The sequence below is a fragment of the Oxyura jamaicensis genome, chromosome 23, assembly GCF_011077185.1.
Source record: "Oxyura jamaicensis isolate SHBP4307 breed ruddy duck chromosome 23, BPBGC_Ojam_1.0, whole genome shotgun sequence".
NCBI classification, from domain to species: Eukaryota; Metazoa; Chordata; class Aves; order Anseriformes; family Anatidae; genus Oxyura; species Oxyura jamaicensis.
This window is the reverse complement of record NC_048915.1, coordinates 5339825-5365197: the sequence shown is the minus strand read 5'-3', so window position 1 is coordinate 5365197 and position 25373 is coordinate 5339825. Positions and strand designations below refer to the sequence as shown.

Sequence of the window (25373 nt, the reverse complement as noted above, 5' to 3'; positions counted from 1 at the left end):
AGGTCCCTGACACCGGCGCTCACCATGTGCAGGCTCTCTGCAGCCAGAGCATCCCTGCTGCAGCTGTGAGAGCCGCCTGTGTCTGCTGCAACACCTCCGTCCCAACGCGGCAACCTCACCTTATACCTTCTGGTCAGAGCACTGCATCTTTCTCACTGAAGAGGGCTGACTGCACGAGTACCTGGGTGGAACTCAGTGACCAAGTGAGGAGAAAGCAGGCTCCAGGCTGACCCAGGTGGACCTCAGCTTCCCTTCAGTATAGACCCAAGGGAAAGAGAGCAACGGAACTGAGCAGCGTCGTGCTGGAAGACACGCAGCTCAACTGGCACAACTTGCAAGGTAGAGAAGCAGCAGCCCCCAGATTAAAGTCACAGAAAAGGAAAAAAAAAAAAAAAAAAAAAAGAAGAAAAATCTCATACAGGCTACACCAAAAACATGGCTGGGGAGTGTGTGGGGCAATCAGTATGTAATTCGTTGTAATTAAGTGCATTCCTGCCCAGCACGGCACTTAAACATGTATGTCTCCTCAAGGAAACATTTACATCTCAGCGCTCTGATAAACTGGAACTGCGGTGCAGAACCAGGACTTCAAGGGAAAATGCCCTGCTTAATTTTGAGAACGGAACGGTCTTACATGGCTGCAAACGTGAAACAAGGTTCTTAACAAAAGCTACAAATCCCACATGTATACAGAGATCACGGTAATCCTGCCTTCATTTAATTTGCTTCACCTACTGCTGGATAAAGAAAGGGTCTCAGTGGCTCAGGGGAACAGGCTGGAGATAAGGAGTATTTCACCACTGATTTGCTGTTTTGAACTCAACTCAGGTCAACAAGGAGCAGAAGGCGTTACCAGGTCCTGAAGGACACATCTCTTGCACAAATGCACAAGCCATCTCAGCCCTGGAAGTGGCCTCAGCAGACAACAAGCCCTTTCCTGGGCAGCCTTCCAGCTGCATAAGCCCAGAATGCGACCGGCTGCCTAGCTGAAGTGAGGGTGAACACGTTTTTGTAGGGTAAGGTTACCAAAACATTCCCTTTTCCATTTTTTTTTTTTTGGCAGAGGTGGTTAGAGCATCCTTCTGCCATGACTTCAGGAACACTGTATCAGGGTCCTTTGTAAAAAGCATCAAATGAAAAAAAAAAAATGGCAAAACAGCTTGGAATTATGAATTAATACAGTCCCTACATATCTTCCAAATTCCACTGGTAACATCTGCATCTACAAGAATATAGGGAAAGGAAAAGGGAAAGGGAATAATGACCAGCTAACTATTTAATTTAGAACTAAATGGAGAACCTGTCAAGTGATACAAATTACATGGTTCTGTTCAGCACATTGCTGGGAAAACATCTGCTGCATTTGCACTGCTGGCTACAAATCCCGAATGTTTGCACCAGCCAGGGTGCACAAACGCTAGCTACTCAGCTCCAAACTAAGATCTGCACTCTTTGCAGTGAGGAGTTAAGATTATTCAGCAGGTACAGCATGTAAATATGGGATTCAACAAAATAAGTAATTACGAGTAGGGAGGAGAATTTATACTGCTGTTAAACAAAATCAGATGTTTAGAAAGACTGGAAAAACACAGAAAGTCCCAGTGCCTCTGGAGATGACTGTGTTAGCGCATCTGTGTGCAAGGACGGGGGACCCTGAGCTCTGCCAAACTGCCAGTGCAGGGAACTCGGAGACAACACTCAACAAGAAGGATCGTGTTGGTGCTCAGTGGGGACAGGGTGAACACACGGCTCTCAACAAGGCACCACACACCTCCAGCACCAGCAGGCACGCTGACTGCGGTGTCACTGCAAGGCACAGCAACCGTGAGCAGCTCGGTGAGGAGAAAAGGGCTGTGGCTGAGGTTTCCAAGTGAACAAGAAGGGAAAAAAGCGTAACATCTGCTCCAAAGCCAGAGGAGAAAACACGGAAATTAATGTAATTTCAATTGGAAGTGCTTTGGGATGTGCCTTCTGCCTGTGTACAAAGGAGCACTATGCATGACTACTGCTTTAAGCAGGGCTGTAAGACAAATAAAGTTAATGATCACAGAAACCCCTCCATAAACTAGTGGAGATTCTAAAGCAAGACCAGAGTGACACTAAGACCCCTGTAATGACTGTCAGAACAATGGACAAAGTCTCCGGAGGATTCCAAAATACTCTGGAACAGCACAGCTCAGATTACGGCCCCTCCATTTGAACATACACACACAAGCACGTGCCCTTATTTATCGCCAGCCTTTGTGGAGTGCCAGTCAATCAATGCCAAATACCTCTCAGTTCAGCACAGAAACCTCCACCCCCAGGTTTGCACAATGCGCTCTGATCAGAATCTAGGTACTGTTTCATTTCTCTGTGTTATTTAACTTTAAAAGACTTGACGGGTCCACAAACCTTAAACTTGACAAGTCTGGGATCAATCAATTAAACTCGTATCAGGATTTAAGTTGTTTTCAGAAATGTCTCCCCCAGAACAACTGACAGAGGATAGCTAAAAGAAGGCAAAAACTCTGCCTTTATTCCCTGAGATGGTTACAAAGGACATATATTCTATAGCAGTTTATGCCATAAATACCTATCACAAGACAACAGCACTGTTTGGCACAGGAAACCATTCAGCTAAAGGTGCAGGGGTGAAACCTTGGGAGCTGTAGGTCCCAGAGCCATGGGAAGGGGGCTGCAATGGGGAGGTGCTGGAGAGGGACAGCTGGGAACCTCGTGCCTTGACTTACTGAACGGCTGCAGAAGCCCTCTGAGAGCACTGTCCTGCAGTGGGGATGTCAGCCCTTCCTTTCCTTAGTAAGGAAACAGGTTTTGGCCATATAAAGTGATTTGTTACAGGGCTTTCCACTGCTGTATTTCACATAAAATTCAGATAATGTGTTTTTCCCTGCTATATACGAGTATGTTTAAACAGTAATTCCAACCATATGCTTGGAAGTTATAGCACTACTGAAATGCCCTGCTCCCCGACTACATCTGTCCGGACATTTATTATCACTTTCACTGCAACATCTGAACAACTCACCAGCTCCTTGTGATAGTTGCAATTATTGGCTGGTTCCCCATTTGTAAACTTAATAATCCCCTCAGCCACAGGTAACTGTAGACTTCAGCTTGAACAGTATACCTCTTCCAAGTTCCTACCATCAGAGCACAAACTTTATCTAAGTAGCACAATGGTTCCCCTTAGGTAGCATTTATCCACCTGACACCTCTTTAAGCCCATTTCGCTGTCCTCTGAGACTTCAAGAAAACTGAATGTGGCTCTGAAAGAAAGCAATGACTTGGGTTACATCGGGTTATGAGAACTGTCTTAGCCTCTGACAGCACAGTCCTGTAACTTTGAAAATGCAAATGTCACGTAAGGATAGTAACTACAAACATGATTTGAGCACTACAAGGTGTGGCAGAAAAGACAGAAAGAGGTCTTCAGTATGCACCCATCACGGCTACCCAGACAACCACACAGCATGGAAGCAGACACCAAGTTCAGAGCATACACACAGACAGATGACTGTGCCACAGCTACCCATCCAGTTACAGAACTAGAGGTTCTCAGGCTCAGGGCATTCTTTCCAAGTATCTCAGATCATCAGTGATAATCTAAACATATACAGCAAGGCCAAGGATACCTTGCTTAGCAAGGCTTTAGCCGAGAACATGCACCAAGAAGTCTTGCAGTTTCTCCAGTGACCTATGTATGTGCTCACCCTGAACAGTTAAGGGATGCAATGACAACAAGGAGGATGAAGATGGTAGCTCTGTTATCATGAAGGCACAGTCACAAATTCAGAATCCATTGCAATAAGCAGATGCATGACTTCAATAGTTTGTGTTGCTTTGTCATCGAAGCCCCAGGAAATGAGTTCTCCACAATAAATTCTGTCTGCTCATAAATCATTTGCTTAAGACAGCAGGATGCACCGTAGCACACTGTTTAATCTCCTTCTGCATTTGTCATGCATTTGCAGCCAGTATCAGAAGCACCAAATTGTTTGCATATTCCCACTAGCAGCACATAAATCAGGTTACCTTATTTTCCCACCTGATACCCAATACATTTAATGGTCTCCCAGCATTTACAGAGAGTTGTCACTAATCCCACTACACATTTCACGCCAGGCTACACATTTTGTCACGTCACCTCTTCTGACACACACACTAATACGATGCTGTCTAGAATAAGCAAGCCTGAAGGCAGGGGAGTGAAGGTGTAAGGAGGTTATGAAATACTTTTTCCACTACCTAGCCACTGTCTTGCTGGCTCATAAGTATCCAAAACCAGAGGATCTCAGAAAACAGCATACAGTGGCATTATTTTAAGTAAAAAATTCATGCCCATGCTACGTATTGCAAGGACTGCTGATTGTTGGAAGACTGGAGCTTGATTTTATGTCCCTGTTCACTATCTACCTACAAAAAAAAAATAGAGTCTAACTTTGCTGGGAAGCCTCTGCTCCACTACTGTGAAAAAATCACCTGATAACAGCTGCAAACAACAGGTTTAGTTTCCCTGCAAACTGTCAGCAAGAACCTCAACCCAACCATCAGCTGTTTTTATGAATTCGTCTTATGGGAAATGAGAAAAAGCTTCTGAAGCAAAGCACAGAAATGGTCTAATGCTTCCCACTTCAAAGATAACCAGGGAAACTACATTTTCCTCATTAGCATCTTTAGCTGATTTGCTTATAGAGAAAACCAAGTAGGTAGAAAGTCATTGCATCTGGAAAAGGCAAAACTCAGAGATAATTGCTTCTTTTCTCCACATATACATACACAAATGCTCAGAGGTTAAATTTCAGTTCGAAAAGAAAGGCACTTACTTGAAAACGGATTTCCACCTTCTCCCTTAAAATGCCAGTATAGGGATGCTAAAGCCCCTGCTTCCCCTGCAGCTCCTGGAGAGCCCAGATTCAGCTCTAAAGCCACAGGGTTTGCCCCACCCATCGCACCCCCCACCAGCTGCATAACACCTCTGGTGTGGATCAAGTTCTGCCGTGCCATAAATGCCTGTTTTATACTGGAGTATCTAACAGCAGTGTATGTTTTTATCTGTAGAGTGAATACACAGTTCTAAAATCTACCACTTGTTAACTCTCTATCCTTTTTCCTCATACTTGTCCTCTGTCACTCAACTGTTGTTTTTTTGTATGTTCAGTCTCACTCCACTAGAGCACAGTATTTGTTCAAAGACACAGAATTTAGCATAACTAAGTAGAGATGGAACAGAAAGAAGAGTTTGTTTGTCACCAATTGCAGAAAACATAGACACTTCTGTGAGTTTTCGTAATGTTCAGATATAACACTTTCTGAATGAAGATTTGTTCAATATAATAACACAGACTGCCCACTGCATCTTCAAAGGACAGTGAGACCATTAAAACCCAATGGGAACTGAACACGTAACTCCCCTTTTATATCCATTTAGAAAATCCCCATTTTAGAAAATTTTATCTTCAGTCACCACTGAGAGCTGAATATCCTATTCCTGCTGAGAACCCATACAACAAATTAAAAATTGAGGCCCAGCAGCAGGGAGCCTGAATACTGTCAGGTAATGAAAGAAAATGAAACAGGTGAAAACAGAATCAAATTCAATAGATTTAAATTTTGTTGTTGTTGATGATGCCCCATCTTGGATACAAAAAATCCTACTTGCTCTCCAGAATTAACGTGAACCCAAAAGCCAGGAGGGCAGATGGGCAGAGCAGAGAGCATGCGGCACCAGCACGGGGCCACATCTGGATCTGGATGCTGTCCCCCTCGTACCCCCTTTCCTGCTGAGAACCAAACCAAACACTCCCCACGGCTTCAGCTATCTGAGCACAGCACACAACCATGCTACGTGACCACCTCAGCACACAGGGAAAATATTTTAGAGCCATCTCCTCACTGACTTACAAACACAGACTGGTTTCTGAGCAGACCACTGGCTACTCTTTTGGCAGGTAATTGTTTTCTGTCCCTTCAACTCAAAGGCAGGCTGGCACTCAAACTTCAAACTGTCCCCGTGTCGGAACATGGATCCTTCTCTTCTGCCGTAGGCCGGGATCCCAGGATCACCACAGCTCCCTTGGTCGATCTCTGAAAGAAAGTAAAATAAATATTGCTGGGGGCAGGCTCTGACATGGGGCTGGCGCGGTGCCGTCAACCTGCAGCTCTGACAGAGCCATCGTGGCCCCAGGAGAGTGCCTGTGCCCCCTCAGCACGCAGGGCAGCAGCGGTGCCGGGTGAGTTGGGACCCGACATAACACAAATTTCAGTGCTGTGACTCTGGAAGGCCTTCCCTCCTAACAGCCTCTCCCAGCTGCTCCCACATCCTTGAGGTAATCATAGCCTAATGAAAAAGAGGGATATCCAAGGAGATCCTGTTCTGCATTTGCTTCAGGGATGTGGTTTAAAACAGACACACCATCGTGTCACTTAGTGCGAGCATACCTCGGATTCCTCCAGCCATGAGGATGTCAGTACAGTGTGTTTGCTAGATTGCTGTGTTTGCTCTCTCCCTCCCTTACTACCCTGTTTTCTTTTCCACATGTGGTCCTGAAGGCGACAGCTGACACCTTCTTGCGTGAAAACACGCAGTTAATCTCTTGCTGTGCATGTATTTTGACTTCAAGTAAATCGCAGACACAATTTTCTGTTATCTGCTGCTCCATACAATTTCATTTCAAAAGGGTCCCCTGCACTGTATCAGTACTAGCTACAAAACTTCATTCCTTTACAGCCTTCTTAGTGCTCCCACAGTATTCATCTGCTTCACATTCATCTCATCTTCCAGCCTTCTCTAGTTTTTTATCCCCATCATCTGTGATCAGCTTTGCTGTCTTTTCTCCCCAATTTCAATTTCTTACACCAAATTGGAAACTTCTTTTGTGACATTTTCTTTACAGAAGAAAATCGTATAATCCGAGATTTGCATTACTCCATCTAATATTCCAATTTGGTTTGAATAACAAGCGCCACCTCATTATTATGCTGACTTCAGGCAACTTAGATACAGGTGTATTATGAATAGAAGTCACGAAAAGGCACCTAGCTTCTGCTACTGCTCTCTGCATCTTGAACTAAAAAGTCACTGCTAGGTAATGAAGCATTCCCAAAATAATTTAACATAAATTAATATTAATAGAAAAGTTTTCATGAAATATGTTTCTTTTTTTTTTTTTTTTTTTGCCTGTCAGTGAAAACAGTTTGCCAGGATTTATGCCTCTTCCTGCAGGCTTTTAAAATCCATATGTTGAAAATTTTTACTTGTGTACGAGGGACAAAAACAAAACAGTTCATATCACAAAGAAGAACTGAACTTACATTGCTCTACAAAAAAAGAGACAGTGTAAATCACAGAAAGAAAACTGAGCTTGAAGACTCAAGAAACAGTAACAAGATCAAAGGGTGGGATGCATATTTTAAACACGCATTGTTGTGACCTGACAGAGACACAGGGAGCTGATAACTTCTCCTGCTAGAAGCCAACAGCCCTTAAAAATTAGTTTTTGTCATGTCATTCTTTCTCACACCTTGAAACATGATATTAGCAAGTCTTCCTCATGACAAGCTGTCCTGCAGGGTGCCTTTCGTCCAGCTGCTGCCTGTTCTGAAGCCTGTGACGCTGGGGGCTCTGAGATGCTGGGAAGGGGGCATATATATATGTTATGTACCTGGGAATATATATATGCTGTATATATGTGCTATATACCTGGGAAAAACCTTTCAAGTTACGCGTCCTGACACCACTCTGGTTGCTGCTATTTGCTCAAAGCGCGATGGACACTAACAAACATCACTCCAGCCATCTCTTAAAACAATGCTCTCAGTGTTAAGGGCTGGGGCGAGCAACCAGCTTCAAGTCTTCTTTGTACTGCACTGTGGGAGCAGAAGGGAAGCATTTCTTGGGCTACTGAGACAAATGCCCCTCCATGTGCAGAGACTTCCACTGAGAAGCAACAAAGCTCTTTAAAAACAGCCGTGACAGCCCTGTCTGCCTACACCTGGCTCCAGAGAGGGAGAACCCTGTCCTCCTCACGCCCCAAAGGGCAGTTTGGCCATTAGGGTTCCCCAGGGCTAAGATTTCACTGCAGACCCGAACACCTTCGCTGTGCACATATCTGCAGCTCTGGAAGTGGCACGGGAACCCCACCGACAAATGTGCCAAGCAGCTCCAGCTACTGCAGAAGGCAGCACGAGCCACGAGTGTTCAGCATATTCTTTGCCTTTATAAAATCAGGACATGCTCGGGCTACCAGGCACTCAGAAAAAACGCAGCCAAGCAAAGAAAATAAATAACTCTCTTTCGATCCTCTGCTGAAAAAGAATAAAGGTAACACAGATGCTCTCGAGGTACTGATTGAATGCTCTCCTCCCTCCTAGGGCTCCCCCCCACTTTCGAGCTTGTGCAGTCCTTTTCTGTCACACTGCGTGAACCCAAGTGGAACACTCTCTAGAGTGTGAAATCACAGGCTTAAGAACAAGAGAGAAACGAGGAGTTAGAGGTCACGTTTTCCACCATGCATGTGATCTAATTGTTAGCAGCATTCAAACAAAGCTAACACATCTTGTTACTTTAGAGAGGTCATAAAATGGAATTTTTGTCCTGAGAAAATCCTCTGGTTCCTCCACGTCTTTTGATACATATTAAAATTCATGAGATATTTAGCAGAGCAGAAATACCAAAAATGAGTGATTCAGAAATATCAAAACATGTTACTTCAATAAGATTGAAACATTTCACCTGGAGAATGTTTAAGTAAAATCTCTTCCACATTAGAATAATAATAGTCAAAACTAAACAAGAACATCAAAATCAAGTGTTTTGACATTATTTAAATGAAACAAGTCGAAATGAATCTTTCAAAACTTCTCCTTCAAATATTATATCACGCAGGTAAGTTTTTGACAAAACAGTATTTTCTAACAGAAAACATTTCGCCAGAGATTTGTCACCAGCTATTTGTGCTGTTTGTCTCCTGGTGGTGGGTGGGGAAATTGGGTCCCTGTGCTGAGTGCATAGGAGGCAGCCTCCACTTCCAGAGCACCAAGGAAGAGCAAGTCCCTTGGACTGCGTGGGCACAGACCTGCTTTGGGGAGAGCAAACGCTCACCGTCTCTGCTGCTTTACAGAGCTGCACAGAAACACTGCTGGCACCCAAAATTTAGGCTACTGTTTTCCTGGGGCTACACGAGACTTCTGTTCCTTCCTGACTCAGCTCTGCAGGAAACTGAGGATTTCAGAGCTGCAAGCAAACACCGAACGAGCAAAATCCCACTCTCCGGAAAATATATCCGTAACATGTGGGATTTGTGAGCACTTAGAAGCCATACCTGAAGAAACCACACAGATATTAGCTCTAGTCAGAAAGACCCTTAAGAATACACTTACCCTTACACACGCAATTTCACACATATATTATCTTTGCTTGAACTAATTAAAGTTAATAGTGTTTGGTATGTATCCTTAATGAGCCACAACAAGGGAGTTCCTATTGTCTAGTTTTTCTAGTAGATTCCAGCAATGAGTAAACGAGATGAAGAGGAAGGGATAAAGCAAGAAGAAAGCCCCTTTTTTTTGCCACGTCCCTCCCATCTAAGCCACTGTTGAAGGGCGAATACAGGAACTGAATCTGCCAGGCTCATTAAAGCCCTGGGGCATGATGTCAAATCTGTCCCACTCAGGTTTAGATGAGACGTGCGTACAAGTAAGGTGCCTGGAGAACAGTTCAGGTCAACACACCGTAAGCTAAAAGCCTTCGTGTCTGTTGGCTCAGCAGTACTGCAGCAGGAGTGTTTGATGACATGAGTCAATACATTTCATGGAAAAGCAGAGCAGGAAACAAACACCGCATTTACTGACAGACTTCAACACCAAGACTATTGGGGAGTGGATGTCAGGGAACGTAGAACCTAAGAAAAAAACACATGATCAATGAAAAATACCTGCAGGCACTACTAAGCAGGAAGGAAGGAAAGAAGGAAGGAGGCCTCGGTGCTCACAAGCACAGGGGCAGCATTATCTGCCCAAGGCTCTGCACCTCCTGCCACCAGGATAGCTGAATGTCTACGTGTGTTCATGTTAGAGACCTGATGGCTCAAATAGCAATGGGATGAGCAAATGAGGCATTGCCATAGGGCTGGCAGAGGAACATTCATATTTTTTCCACAGAACAGCAAAATTTTCTTTCAGAACAGCAGAAAGAAGAGGAGTGGATTGGTTATCTGGGCTTCCTGCTGTGACCCGAGAGCATTTCAGCAGGAAGGGACTGTGCTGTGAGCCAGGGAGCACAGCCCAAGCTTCAAAGCCTAACAGAGGCGGCAGAACCAGTCTCAGAGATGTGCACTTTCCCCTAGGTCTTCCAGGATGAGGCAAATGGAGAGGTTATCGTTTGCTCTTGATCTGACACACATGCATGTGTATGAACACTTTTATGTGCAGCTTATCTGCTGGCATCTGTCCAGAGTTCTGTATTTACATATAATGCACGCAGATAAACGTGGAAACCCAGCGAGTTCATCTGGCCGAACGCCCCGGGCGGTACCGATCTGATTAAAACCAGGAAGGTCGGCAGCGGAAATCTTCAGACTTCAGCTCAGCAGAGCTTCTAAGCCTCTTAGTAGCATGGAGTGAAGTCTGAGCTCCAAAGCTAAGCTCTCCAGAGCCAAACACTTAGTCAGCATCTCAACACTAAATATTGTTTAATCATCCCCTGCCTGCAGCACGCTGGTTGTTCAGAACATAGACCTTAGTCAGCTCTACCCAGGCTAACCCAATTCCAGCAGAAATCCAAACTCTATTAGTGTCTTTGTGTGCCTGTAAATGTGGTCTTAATTTGAAATTATTGTTACTGTATATTAAAACTATATAAAACTATATAAAAAGTTAAATATAAGATTAAAATCTGTTTTTGTTTTGCTTTTTCATGTTTTATTACTTCTCTTACCACAGAACTTTATATTATTGATTTTATTTTATGCTATTGCTTGTAATAACCTCAAGCTCATCAGTGACAAACACATTTTTCCTCACATCTCCCCTGTGAGCAAAACCAAATATTTTCAGTCCATTTGGGAATACAACTGCAGAAGGATTACAGCTGAGATTTTCAGAAGTACCTAATCAATATAGGAGTCTGAATCCTGTTAAATGAACCCTAAATTTCTCAAGAACCTTTGAAAACATTATCAGAAGTAATTACTTATGGACAACCACTGTGAGGGGTTGACCTGGGGACTTTCAGAGAACCATTATGATGGCTTCGGAAACAGCAGCCTGCCCTAACGGAAGGTATTCTCAGAAGAGGTTGTCTGAGATTAAAGAAGAGGGAGAAGACCCAGGGCCCCAGGAGGCTGTAAGCCTTCTCACAAGTCAAGCACTAAATTGCAGCATCAATCAGCTCGCTATAGTCGTGAAAAAGAAAAGACTTTTCCAACGAAGTGGAGCTTAGTACAGATTTCTTCTGACAAGCATTGGAAGTCCAAAAACATTGCTCACTATTATGAGGGAATGTCTGTTTAAAAGGATAAACGGGGCTGCAGTTGAGACATAGAAGATTTAGAAGTAATCTTCATGAACATTAATGAGCCAGATCTTCAGCTGGTAAAGACTGACACAGCTTAATTGAAAATCAATGCTGTCACACCAATTGGCACCAGCTGAACACTTGCTCCAAAAACTTCCAGTCTTGCAGTGCAGACATGGAAAAACCTGAACCCACAAACCGTATGCTTTGTATCCTCTTCCTGGTGCAAATATGTTCTCTCTTTACCCACAACTGCAGCAAAATGACTAGGTTGGTTCCCCCTTCCCAGGAACTCTACACTAAAAATTTGATGGCATATTGTTCTCCTGTGCACATTCCTTCCAACAGGTCCTTAAATCTGTGCGTCAGTAAGTCTCATAGGTGTAACCATTTCAGCACTAGCAACAAGCTTTATGATTGCATTACACTTAAAAGGTACACTAAAACTTACATGTTTTAGGATGTATAGCTATTTAAACGTACTCTATAAACAATACCCCGTTCTTCTGTTAAGCAGATTTTTGGTCTTGACTTTATATAACTCCATTAGCTGTAATTTTCCTCTTGCAGTTAGGAAGAAGTGTGGCAATAAAACTGATACTGAAACTTGTTAGTAAGTTAGGTATAATTTCATAATGTATTTGGTAAGTACTAATTGCCTCTTACTTAAACAGCTCTTGCTTTGCAAGTCAAAGGATTTGCAAAAATGAAAGAATTTTATGGACCAGGCTGATTTGAATTCAACATAACCTCAGGATAGGGCCAGCATGGGCCTTATGCACAGGACTGTACTTCTTTGTTCACACACAAATCCATCTTCCAAGGTCAAAAAGCTGCTGTATAAGAACTGTGAAGATGCTCAGGAAAAGAGAAAAGAGGCTGCTCTCTGCCTGTTGCTCAGATCTGTTGGTTAAAGGACCAACACTCACCAGGGACAGGTGCCTCTCCTTTAGGGCTCACCAGGACACAACAGGGCCAGAACCCTCCTTGGGCGGGGCGCCCCCCCCCCTCTAGACAGTTCTGGACATACACCACTACAGCAAAACCAGGCAGCAGCTGTGCAGATAAAGCTGATGAGTAGGGAAGGGAGAAGCACATTTGCCATTGGAAGCTCCATAAAAGAGGATTCCAAAGCATAAATGACAACAGCGATCCTCAATGCAACTGCTGAGGTCACAGGGACTAAGCGGGGCTCAGCCTGGCTAGAGATGAAGCTCCCGTAACATCAAAGCAACCCAGAAGAGGAAAAAGTCAACTTCCTTACAGATCCAAAGCTCCAAACAGCATAAACTGAGTCTATTATAGACTCAGTTTAAGTAGACTGAGTATATTGTATGTTTTGCAACTTTATGTGCTGTGATAATACAAGATTTATCAAGAAATTAGAAGAATAATGTCCACATTGCCCGTTGGATGAGATTAACAAACTGGACAGGATCTCATAGTGGAGCTGGAGATTGTTTTCACCCATCCACAGCTGGCAGGCAGGGGTGCAACAGTCTGCCCTGCCAGGCAGCCAACAATCAACTGCTGACAAACACGGCAGGAGACAGGCCTCACAGCTACAGCAAAAAGCATGTTTCCAGGCTCGTGCAGTCACAGGGACTAATAGCACCATTAAGATACTCCCAGGACAATCACCCTGGATTTCCCTTTTCTTCTTCCATTTCCATTTCTTTTTATCTACGCCTCCAATGACTTTCCTGCTGACCTGGCCTTGCAACGCTCTAACTACTCTAGCATCGTGACCTAATCCCCCTGCAAGGTACTGCTCAGCCTGCCTGGACACGCTGGCGTTTGGTCCAACTAGGTTTTCTAGTAGGTCAAGTCCCTTCAGGCTCCTAACTGTTGTTCCTTTAGTGTCAATCAGCAGCACTGCCATGGTCAGGTCCTGGCCAGAACACAATATAACACTTCCCTGAAACACAGTAAGTTCCAGGGAAACATTTTAAATATGAATGAACTCTATTGTGCATTTAGGGCCCTTGATAGAAACAGTTTTGATTTAAATGCTGTCAGTGGGAGCTGCTGTTCCTCAGACCTTCCACAACCAGCCCCTGTGTCTAGATAAAGATTTGTGTGCCTAGTTTTAGGCATCGGAGCTGAAAGAGTAAGCCGTTCCTGCTATCAGCAGGTTTTAGACAAAACTGAAAATGCTTTGAAAAGAGATTGAAGTTGACAACGAAAGCAAAAGGATGATGATGTGAGTGGAACTGTTCCAAGCGTGCCTGTGCTGGAGGAAACAAGCTCCCCCCTGCAGGTGTGTGGCTATCCGTCAGCAGACGGGCAGCCAATTCTTCAGCCCGGTGCCTGCAGAGGAAGCTAACAACCCGATGTGCTCACACTGAGTGGGAACACCACACAAGATAGGGATTTCTGGAAAACCTAGAAACATCTCAAAACAGGGATCTAAAATACATTTCAGCTAGACTCACCAGTCCCTTAAATGAGTTAGAAGTAAGTAACACTTTCCCATCACTTTATCTAACTTTGCCAATACATATGAGAACAGCGAGGACAGAAGTTCATGGCAGAGTTCAGCATTCCCATCCTAATGCATTTCAAGGGTTTCTTTTGAAAAATCCCAAAATGAACTCTTGTTTTATTTGTAATACTCCAGATTAGTCAAAGTTTGAAGCAGTTCATACCACTGATCTACTGGAACGAACCTTTGATGACTTGATCTCATTTTCTTGCACAGTCTGTTGCAGATGCCATCACTTTGCTGAAACTCACCAACTCTTTTTCCAACAAAGCAGATGAAACAGCAATGAAACATTAACCATCCAGTCTGCTTTCACAGAAAAGAAATCACAAAAGCTGTTCTTATTGAAGCAAAGCTTCAATTTTAAGGAAACGTTTGCAGAGCTTCAGTATTCTGAGAAGCTCCTTTCTCGCAAGCAACTAGGCCCATCTCATCTCATCTCTGATCTTTTTAAAAAGAGGTAAATTCCTAAAGAGACACTTGGATTACCTTCATATGTTGCTTTGAATCCCAGCAAGTTACTGACACTGTCCGTCTGGAAGAGGAGCCACATCTGGTGCTGTGTGCTGACGATAAGATCAGGGACTGTGGTGCCGGTCAAGCTGGAAAAATAAATAAAAGCATGTAAATAGCTTATATGCCTCCCAAAACTTAGTATTCCACCAAAATATAGGCAACTTATACCTCTGTTAGAGTAAAAACAGACAGAACAATGACACCGTGATTAAGACCAACCCCAAAACAAAACATTGTCCAAAATCCAGACAGATTTTCAAGACAGACGAGCCTCTCAATATATATTTCTGATTACTACCTAAAACAATGAGTCTTATCACAGCTGAGGGCCTGAAAGTTATTATCACCACCACTATAAATAATTACAGTTTAGTACCATCGTTACAATAAATTTATCCAGCATCAGTACTAGTATTTCCTTTCTCACTGAAGCAAAACATAAGCAAACAAATTCCCAGAAACCATACTGGTGACCATATCCTCTTAACTTCTTTAAGTGATTTTTTTTTCAGTTATTATAAAATTTACTTTCAACACTTTCTCTATGCTTATTTCCTAACAGAGAAGTTTCCACAATGACCTCAAAAAACAACAAAAAAAGCAACACATTGAAGACAAGGCATGAACCTCAAATCTGTGGAATGTCCTTGGAGCCCTTGAAAAACACCAACTAATCCAGGCAGTAAGGGACGCTCAGGGCATTGCCTAGCCTACAAAGCTACTCCTAGGAAAGCTGAGGAGATTAAGAAAAATGTCACCAATCTATCTGTACTAATGAGGCATGTGTGGCTCATTCAGCCTTTGGGATTAATCACCTCGCTGTGGTTCAACACAGCTTCCGAGTTTTATCCCCACCCACACAGGCACCAGTTGTAGGCACTTAGAGGCACAAATGCCCGCTCCGAGCACAGCTCCTTCCCTTCCCTCTGCTTCTGCAAACAGAGCACTGGTGCGTGGGAAGGGCTCATTACTAGAGGTGTACGAGTGTTATGTTGTCTGTCTCAGTGGCAATGTTTAATGCTATTATACTATTTCTGCTACGGTATCATCTGTGATAAATGTATAAATTACCCTAAGCTTAACTACTGCAAGTGGAGAGATTTTTTTTTTCATGTAGTGTTTCCTGACGTTTAAGCACATGGATATGCATAGACATGGCTTCTGCCTGGCATCATGCTCAAGTACAACACCTGAAAGACTTCTTGATAAAACGGAACCCCAAGCTCTCAAGGAAGATTTACTGCAAACCAGTACTGCAAGGGAACATCCCGGCAGCTGTGTGTTGATAGCATCCTGTGAACAAATGTAACTTGCAACCTCCAGGCACAATTATTACAATTCCCACTTTCCTGGGTAATCGGAGACAGGATGCCTGATCTGCCAATTACAGTTTGTTTAGAGTGAAGCAAAATGACTGCTTAAAGGGTTGTGCTACTTATTCTATTTGCCTAACACTCTTAAAGCTGGCTACCCGCTGAGTGCCAGATCCTTTCAAATAGCCTTACAGGTATCATCATAACCGGGACCAATCATGCCATACCAATAAATCTCCTCCAAATCCCCAAATTTGTCTTACTAGTCACACGCGCACTAGGGACTACTCTAACACCCAAAACTGGTCACCATTCAGGCTCTGGCCATGGGATCTGGAGCGTGTTTTCCCCTGAAACTGAATCCATGTCTCCCAAGCCCATCAAAGCTCTCCTAGTTCTGCCCCCACCTTTGCTCAGTTATTTCTTTGACCTACATCAGAAATTTTACTGATCCTACAGTGCTGGTAAATTAGGAAGTAATCTTTTCTCAATAACTGTTTTGCTTCCAGAGAGTTTGATGGGGACTGGAAAAGATTCAGAAGTGTTATTGTTGATCTTTCTCAAGTTATTTAAACAGCAGACAAGAACAAGAAACATACCAAGAGAAAAACCTTCAGAAAAGGTGTTTCAAAGGTTTTTGCATGCTTTCGCATTCTACTTTAACAAGCTGAATGATTTATCTGGATGCTTGTTACTTTAGGGAATAAAATCCTCCCTGCAAGTCAGAAAGCTCAGCTTACCAATCTGTTATGTTCTCTGAGATGCGTTTTACAGGGATGAGAGTGAGACTGGAAACAAATGGTCCTTTATATCTCAGTTTGGGATAACGTCTGGTGCTATGAAAGTTGATTCAAATTTATTTCTTGATTTCAAAGTCTGCAGGACTGAGTTCTTCTTGAATAGCCAAGAATAAATGAAGAGTAGCAAGAAAATTGGAACTCTTATCTTCAACAGGATTAGATTTCTACATGCTGATTCCTCCAAAAAAGCTACAGCTTGTATCCAGTGGGTACACCTAGTGCGTGAATTTAGCTGACCCTAGGTTAAGAGAATAGCAAATGCTAAAAGAAATCATCCATGGATTTTCAACCACATTCATTACTAATGGAATATTTCTGTGGTCCTCACACCTCTTTCACATTTCGTTGGTTTCGAAATTATCCTCCCAGATTAAAAAGAAAAATGAACAAATTGTGTAAGGATTAGCTTCAGCAATTTAATGGAAAGAGATCCCCTGCAGCTGGGAGAAGATACCACACACCTTGTGCAGGCAGGCAGAGATATTCCATATTTGCATTAGCAAGGTGTTGAGCCCCTAATACAGAGTGAGAAAACGTGGAATGATTAAAACAAAATCTATGAAAATCTTCACAGGCCTCAGGCAAACAAAAAAGGAAGGGAGTGAGAAATCATTTCAGCAAGTTATTACAAACTATTCCCTTGGCTGTAATTTGCACATTTGGACCAATCAGCTGTGAAATGTTCTGTGACACTTTAATTACAAACACTTTCACAATAATCAGACCTTACATTTATATATATTGCAGGTTAGAGTTTCTGACTTAAGTATCACTGCTGTTGGTGTCCTGAGAAGTACAGTAAGATGAAACTCAGCATCAGAGATTTTTGCAAAGACAAGCAAAAAAATACAAGTGAAAACAGAGTGGGAGGCCGATTCATGTGTTAAAACAACTGAAAAGGAGAAATTAAAAAACACAGTATGAAATATGCTTTATCAATTGGAAAGAGTAAAACAGCTTTGCTAGAGTAGCTTTTGGAGAGTTTTGTGTCACACCTTTTTTTTTTTTTTTTTAATCATGTAGAAAATCAGGGAGTCTTTCAAGTTAAGACACTGAAGTTGGGTGCTGGTAGCCCCAGTTCCTTCCAACTGCCCCGTTTACCACTTCTAAAACTCCTTCTGAAAGTCCTGGTGGCTTTTCCCTGCTTCCCTGCCCTTGCAAGTGCCTTCAAGACATTTAAGACTTCAACAAACACCACTGGCTTACAGCTATACTCACTGGAGGCACACACTGATATGACAAGAAGCCACACTTTCACAAGTAGTCGGCCCTGATCCCAGACAAGGGCGATGACCATAAAGCCATGCAGTATTTGGCTTTGATGCTTCAGAAGAGCTATAGCAGTCACTGTTTATTCAGTAAAGTGGATATTTGAGTGATACACAATTATCACAATTAGACACCCTTAGCATGCTATAAATTCAGAGTTGAGCACACTGCGTATGTAAAAACTAAAATTCAGAGAGACATGGAAGTCCGAGGGGGAACCTCTCTGCGGTATGCACACTCCACCCTGACAGATCCGTGAAGTCCTGACGCAGAGCAGAGGCTTTCCTCAGAGCAGCCAAGTGCTCTCACCAACCTCAACACTCTGCCTAAACAGCAGGCACCAGAAATCGATGCTGACACACTGCAAACATAGAGGTCAGGGAAAACCCTTGCCTTTAATCTACAAACCCACAAGCTGATTGGTATTAGTCTGACTGACACATTCCTTCCAACTGAAACCCAAACCCTCGCCAGCTATTAAGCACCGAGCAAGCAGGATGGCAAATGTTGCTACAGAGCCTATTTTGCTTTTATTTCTCTGTGTTACCCTCACTATAACAAAGAATTTGGTCTTCAAATCTAAAAACAATACACTGAAGATGTATCAATTCTTTATTTTAAAAACTGGCAACATCAGAAATTTCTTCTTATCCTTCAGCATGGCTGCACTGGCCCTTTACTGGTCAATTTTCACTTTGTAATTGCATATAATTGGGAAAAAACAAAACAAAACAAAACATATAGATGGGAAACACAAAGATGTGAAGCCCTGGAAGGAAAGTAGGACCATTTACAATGTCTCATCTACTGAGGAAACCTCCACAAAACACCACATCTGCAAACTAAGGGATATAAATTGGGGTTTGCATATACTCTAGTATCCAAATTTTAATCCTGTTCACTCAGCTCCCTGGACAGTCTCAGCCTCTAAGGGATCCTGACAAAGGCAAGTCAAGAAACAGAAGTGAAGTAGTAAAAAGCCTCTCTGTCAGCTGAAGCCTAAGAGAACATGATGAGAGAAGAAACAGAACCAGCAAGCAGACTGGGACTCCATCAAAGCCATAAATAAATCTCATCAGGCAGAATTTAGATGCGGATTTCTCACGGTGACAAAGGACATGCTACTTACACGTAAAGCACAGATTTCTGGTCTCCAACTTGTCCTCCATCACCAACTGTCAGAGTGTCATATCCTCTTTCTAGTTCAAATTCTTCAAAGGTGAGTTTGATAACCTGGCAAAGACGGAGCATGTTAATATGAATCAACTGCCGAGGCAGCCAGCAGAGCCTCCTGTCTTGTTCATTTACCTGCTGGCCTACTGAGGAGCAATTTGTACAAGCATTACTATCTTCAGGACAGCACCAAAAGTGACCACCCTCCCTTTTTATAGCACTGCAGCACTTCTTTCCAGATGATACTTACTGAAGCTACCTCTTACCTCTGCTTAATCTGTTGACTTTTGAGATGACTTTATTGATAAAGATAAATGTGGTGGGATTTCAGCATGCTTTTTTCATCAGGTATCGCTACCATTTCTTTTACAAGCCTGAAATTACAGTGATACATTTGAATGGGCACTTAAGCAGCACGTTTGCTGTGGTGTAACAAACACCATCCTTCTTTTGGTCTGCGTTGGTCAGAAAATTCACCTGGTTCTCAGAAGCTTCTTGTAGACCCAGAAAGATTGTATGGCATGCCCAGGATCATGTCCAGAGAGCTTCTGAATATCTCTATGGTGGGAGTCCCCACAATCCATCCCCAGGCAGCCTGTTCCACTGCTTGGTCATTCAGGTTAAAAAAAAAAAAAAAAAAAAAAAAAAAAAGCTCCTCCTCAGTCAGACCGCGTGTGTTTCAGGTTGTGGCCATTGCCTCTTACCCTGTCAAATCATCTCTGCTGACATCACACTACCTGTGCACAACCATTTGCATCCTATGTTTTTCTCCTGCTCCGTCCCACCCTTCTACCCCCACCACGAGGCACTGACTGGGTTTATGTAGCCGTCACGCACCGTTTAGGAGCAGAGGTCCCAATGAAGTCAAGAGCTTTGCATTCCAAGTCTCTTAGCTGCTTGTGAAAATCTTTTATTTGCAAATAACTGAAAATCACATTCTGACTCAGGAGACCAAGGCCCTTAATCCAGCCTTGGACAGGGTAAACAAGCAGAAAAGGAAGAGAGCTGAATTTACAGAATTGCCTTACTTCCACAGTACCAACCAAAAGTAATGGGAGCTTTGTCTCAAAGCTTTTCAACTGCCCAGATCCAGGAACGCACATAAACACGTGAATTGTACATGTGCCTGCAAATACATTAAATTACCTAACTCTTAACAGCTTCTGTTGCCAAATTAGGTTTAACAGTACTTTGTGCTACTTCACACATGAAATAGAAGTTACCTAAAACGGTAACAAGAAGGTACCACAACATATACCAAGCACCACAGATACATGATGCAACCCTACACCTCTTGATTTGGGGTAAGAGACAGGAATTTCAGCTGCATCAACCAGTTCAGCTGTCCCAGCAAGAGAGGCATCAGCAGCACAGGGCAGCCAGCACCGGTTTGGGGTGATTCTCCCCAGGAAACTGCGACAAACCAAGGTCAGAGACTCATGAGTGCACCCCCCCAGACTGACTGAGTTGGTCATTGACACGTTCTGAGGTCAGATTCATTCACCAGGCACCAGCCGATGAAGCTGAGTTTCAAGTGGGGTGGATCATACATTTAAACCCCAGTATTACTCATACTAACACCAGAATTAGCCTGTTAATTTGCTGTAATGCTAATAATAATAGTTAAATAGACTGTAATAGCAAAACATTTAGCAATGGATATTAAAAAATAAAATAAAAATAAAATCTTTGGTAACTTCCTGCAGCATCTCCTGCAAACACTTGGGCATTTGTGCAAAAATCACAGGGGGATAAAAATCCCACCACGGACCAAAAGCAACAACTAACCGTATTCTGTTCAATATGAGGACTCCTCTGCAGTCTCTCCAAGGCCTGCAAGTACTCTCTAGGAAGATGACAACCTTCTGTCAAAAGCTACTCAATCTAAATCACAAAGTGGTCAGTCAGGTGTTGAATGGCTTCAGAGTTCTTTAAAAATAACGGGTGCACATACAGCTCGGACTGAACTGCCACGTGCTACCATCCTCGACATACAAATGCAATTAACATTTTTAAAATGCATTAAAAAAAAAAAGCAAGTTCAATATTTTACGCATGACATTGTGAAAATAGGACATTACCCAAAAGTAAGAGGATCTTGAAACAGTAGCTGGTGAGATACTTCACAGAAGTTTGGAGCCATTCATTTTAGTCAGTAGTACCAAAATATTAACCTGTGCAGATTATTATTAAACCATGTAATGATGGAATAATGTAATTAATACAAAGAACACACTGCTGTAAAACAGCACACGTCATTAGCTAAACCACTCCTTCAAGTAAGCTGCATTCTAAGGAGTCTGACCCTAATTAAATAACTAATTACAGTCTAGTATATTGAAGACTGTAACCTTGTGGCACAGGAACAGGATGCTGAATACAATATTTATTCATCCATTTTCCTATTTTTCTATTTGGGCTATAGGCTGAAAATTATTTAATGATTCATTAAACAACAAGAGACCTTCCAGCACATACAAATACACGAATGACACAAAACCTCAATTTTAAGCTATTGAAGTGACAGGAAGCAATTAGCAAAGTTGAGAAAATAGGCTTCAATATGACACCTGATTCTAAGGCTTCACACACTGCAAAGCGATTTGAAGTGCAGTCACATTCATAGGAAAAAAACACCCGTTCTCGCCACGGAGTACAGCACCTCTTGCAGTTATATTCAGATGCTTTACAAGCACACATTACTCATCTCCCTCCCGTTCTCCCCCGTCTCGAGCGTCTATCTTCAGAGGGGATGAATCATCCCCCGGAGGGGCCCATCTCTCTCCACCGATGACATGGGAAGCTTGGACAGGGCAGGGTTTGGGTAGCTAGACTCCAGGTGAGAATAACCGCAGAAATATCAACCAGTGACATCTGGTATGTCAAGAAGGTTCAGAAATAGTTTTGATGCAAATGAACCAATTACCATATGCATTTCTCAGTTCCTGAGCGACTTATTTTTCCAGTGTGGTTGAAATTAATTCCCATGGCACCAGGGACCAGCAAAAAAAGAGAAATCTGTAAGCTCTCAATACTCCCCCAAATAGCTTTAATATGTCATCCTCTGTATAGGAAATAATTCTGAGTTGTCAACTGAAGAGCACTATGCCCTTAATACTGCTTATGTAGGTTTCTGAGCAAACTTCGAGGGGATTATGTACCTCAGTGAATCTGGCTCACAGTTCTTTTCCAAATATAGAACAGATGACTTGCAAATGAGTTCTAAATTCAGCTCAGTGGTTTTCCCATCGCTCATATTAAAAGCTTCATATAACAGGACCTGATCCAAAGATCACTCGAGTCAATGAAAAGATTACCACTGACTTCAGCAGGCTTCAGCCCAGGCCCATAATGCTTTAATCTTCAAAGTATTTTACAGGCATTTTAATTAATTCATCTTCAATTCCTCCCTCACCCATGCTGGGGAATGTGCAATGATGATATCATCCCCTTTGCACAAAAGCAACAAGAGTCAGGGAGGTGAATTCTCTAATTTAGCAACATGTTTCTAACACGGGCCTTCATTTAAGGGTTTTACATGTCCGGGTATGTTCTGGAGGCAGCACTCGTTGACTTGTGGGTAGGAATACCAGACGCTAATCTGGCATTAAAACTCAGATACCAGTAACTCCCAGTGTTGCGCTGCAACACACACTTGTTGCGACACTGTGAGCGGCTGCATTAGCACACACAGCCAGCACCAGGGGCTGCTTTTTGGACAAAAGAAACTGTCTATGCCCGTGAATCCACTTGCCATTTGGTACATTCACCACTCAGATGCTGTCCTGTCTGCACAGCTTTGGTTCCTGGAGCCTTGATGAATAGTAGAATATATTATATAGAAAACAGTAGAAAACTCTTAGGGCGATGGATTCATTTTAATTGCTTCCCATCTTCCCAAGAGGTGCCAGAAGGAAGCCTGTGCCTTGCCTCGCTCCCACAGCCATGCAGAGCCCTCTCTGCCATTCAGACAGAGGAAAGGCATCGGGCTGCAGTTCTGAACTACAGCTCAAAGTAACGCGAGCAGGCAACACACCGTGCAAAGAAATAAGCATGCACAGCAGTGGCTTTCCCAAAACAATTAGTGCATTTCTCTCAGTCCTCTGTGCTTCAAAGAGATGCAGAGTTTTCCCCTACCTGTAAATTACACTTTCACGATGAAACATTCAAAAAAGAGAAATTCTCCCAGAAACCCTTCATAAACTGATGTTGCTAATTAACTGTTTATCACTTCAAAGAAAAAGAAAATGGCAGCCTGTTTACAGACAGTGAGTATGAGCTGCTGATTTGACCAGCCTATCCTTCTTATTTCAGTTGTGCTGCAGCTCTACAGTATATGATGCTGCAGGCCATGTAGCATAACTACTACTTTGCTATGAAACCTCTCTCTGTTCTACATTAAGTATTTAAATGAATGGAGTTTGCCAATTTCAATTCACTTCATCATTTATGAAAGCTAAGGATCAGGACTTGCCAATTTTGTTTTCTAATCAACAGTTTATGATGAAGGTTTAAAAGCTGAGGAAGGGGAGAATCTTTCTCTAAGTAGGAATCCAGAAAGACTAATTTTTTGAGAAATGAGACAGTCTGCCCTGGAATCTTACAAGAGGAGATGCTTATCCTATCACACTACTCAAAAAGCAGAAAAAGTTTGTTTCCTACCATCTAGGCTAGGCACGAGGCTAGCAGAAAGGCCAGAAAATAAACAGATCTGAACATGAAAGTCCAATTATTCAACTCTAAAGCAATATAAAAAAAGTCAATAATATAATGGCCATGGCACGTAAGCATCCAGATGTTTGATTGCCATCTCCTCCTTCCTAAACTGTAGTGGGAAGCCCAGACAAAAGTGCCAGCCTGAGTAAAGCCCAGGGCACATCCAAGGCTAGCTCATTACAATTTCTTCTTAAAAAACAGAGGACTATTTTATTTGCAAAACTGGGATTTTGCTGATCTTTGAAAGACAAAGATGTACAAAAAGAAAGATGTGCATAATACATACCAGTGCCTAAGAAGCTGACGTATGCAACAGCCTGTCCATGTGCAGGCAGTGTATACCTGAGGGTCTGCAGGCCCCCAGCTGAGAAGCCCAGCTGACACTTGAGCAGTAATGGCTGTTGTTACATGTGGTCTGTTCTCTGCTTGCACATTACCCTGATGAAGGAGAACCTCCTGAGTCTGATTAACCAGTAAATTACTCCTAATAAATCAGCACTGAAAAAAAAATTCTGATTCCACACTCCAGTTTCCCAGAATTTGGGTCATTACCAGGCTCCCATGCAGCCAAACCAAAATATCCGCTGGATGAAATGACCAGCTAATGACAGCCCTTTAAATACAAACCCATTCTGAAATTGGAATGTAGGAATACTCCTCATTAAAATCATAATCCACCAGTGATCTGTACTTATTAAAGGCTTGAATTGATGTCAATGGGGAGAGAGAAACAGAACTCAACAGGGCTCTTCAGCCAGCCCCAGATCTAGCTGCCCCGCTGCAGCAGGTGCTCCAGGGGGAGGCGAAGCACGGGAGATGAGAGCACAAGATGCCATCTCATCAGAGGTAGCAAGCAGGCTGCAACTGTGGATGGTTGCCAGCATTTCTACAGACTGGAACAATTTCTTGTGAAAGATGAGATGCTGGGATACTAACATGTTTGTGAAATGACTTCCTTGGACGAGCAGCAGAAGGCAGAGCGCCAAAATGCAAGGCTGTCTGGTGGCAGGGACCAAGAAATAATTGACTGGATAAGCATATGAGCTCAGTGCCTTGGAATGCAAGGTTTGCTCCCAAACTAATGAAGATTATATTAGTAGGAACCCAAGCACTGAAAAGAATGAAACCTGTCTTCAGCAGAAGCACTGAATGATACCTCAGGGTATTTTGAGCTACAACACAGCAATGAAGTAATTTTTGTTCTTATGTTCCCATACAGGTCTGGAGAGGAACAGGCTGAGTTTGTAGGGCAGCACTAAGAGGTAAGAGGCACTGAGGATTGTTCTTCCTGTGACAGGAAAATGAGAAAGACTTCATCTTATGAAGACCAAGGCAGTTAAGACTAGTACTGATCAGTGACGAAGGATCTGAACCCTTCCAAACTGCACATGCAGACCAACAGAGACAAAAAATCATCACCAACTTCCAATGTTCTGAACATCAGTAAACACAAAAAGGACTTGTTTGCAAGATTAAAATAAATAAATAATCAAATAAAGTAAAACAGCATTGAAGAGAAATCCTCCCTCTCTCACTTGCTCTTGGCCCTTTGCGGGCTGAAATCCCTGTTGGTTAGGGGCTAGCTA

The 25373-nt window shown here is 42.9% G+C and overlaps 1 protein-coding gene across 12 annotated transcripts in view; it reads right to left on the bottom strand.

Annotated features, from left to right (window-relative positions):
* CSMD2 (CUB and Sushi multiple domains 2) overlaps positions 1–25373 on the bottom strand; it is a 333924-nt gene that overhangs the window by 124981 nt on the left and 183570 nt on the right. For 10 of the 12 annotated variants that reach the window (XM_035345331.1, XM_035345329.1, XM_035345327.1 and 7 more), the window contains 3 exons: positions 19028–19131; positions 14490–14602; positions 5905–6087 (listed from right to left, as the gene is read on the bottom strand). The exons of 1 other annotated variant lie outside the window; for it this stretch is intronic. In XM_035345331.1, coding sequence (XP_035201222.1) covers positions 5905–6087; positions 14490–14602; positions 19028–19131 — 400 coding nt within the window. Of the gene's footprint in view, positions 1–5904; positions 6088–14489; positions 14603–15123; positions 15223–19027; positions 19132–25373 lie in introns of those variants that run through there. One more of the 12 variants, XM_035345336.1, reaches the window with a different exon arrangement.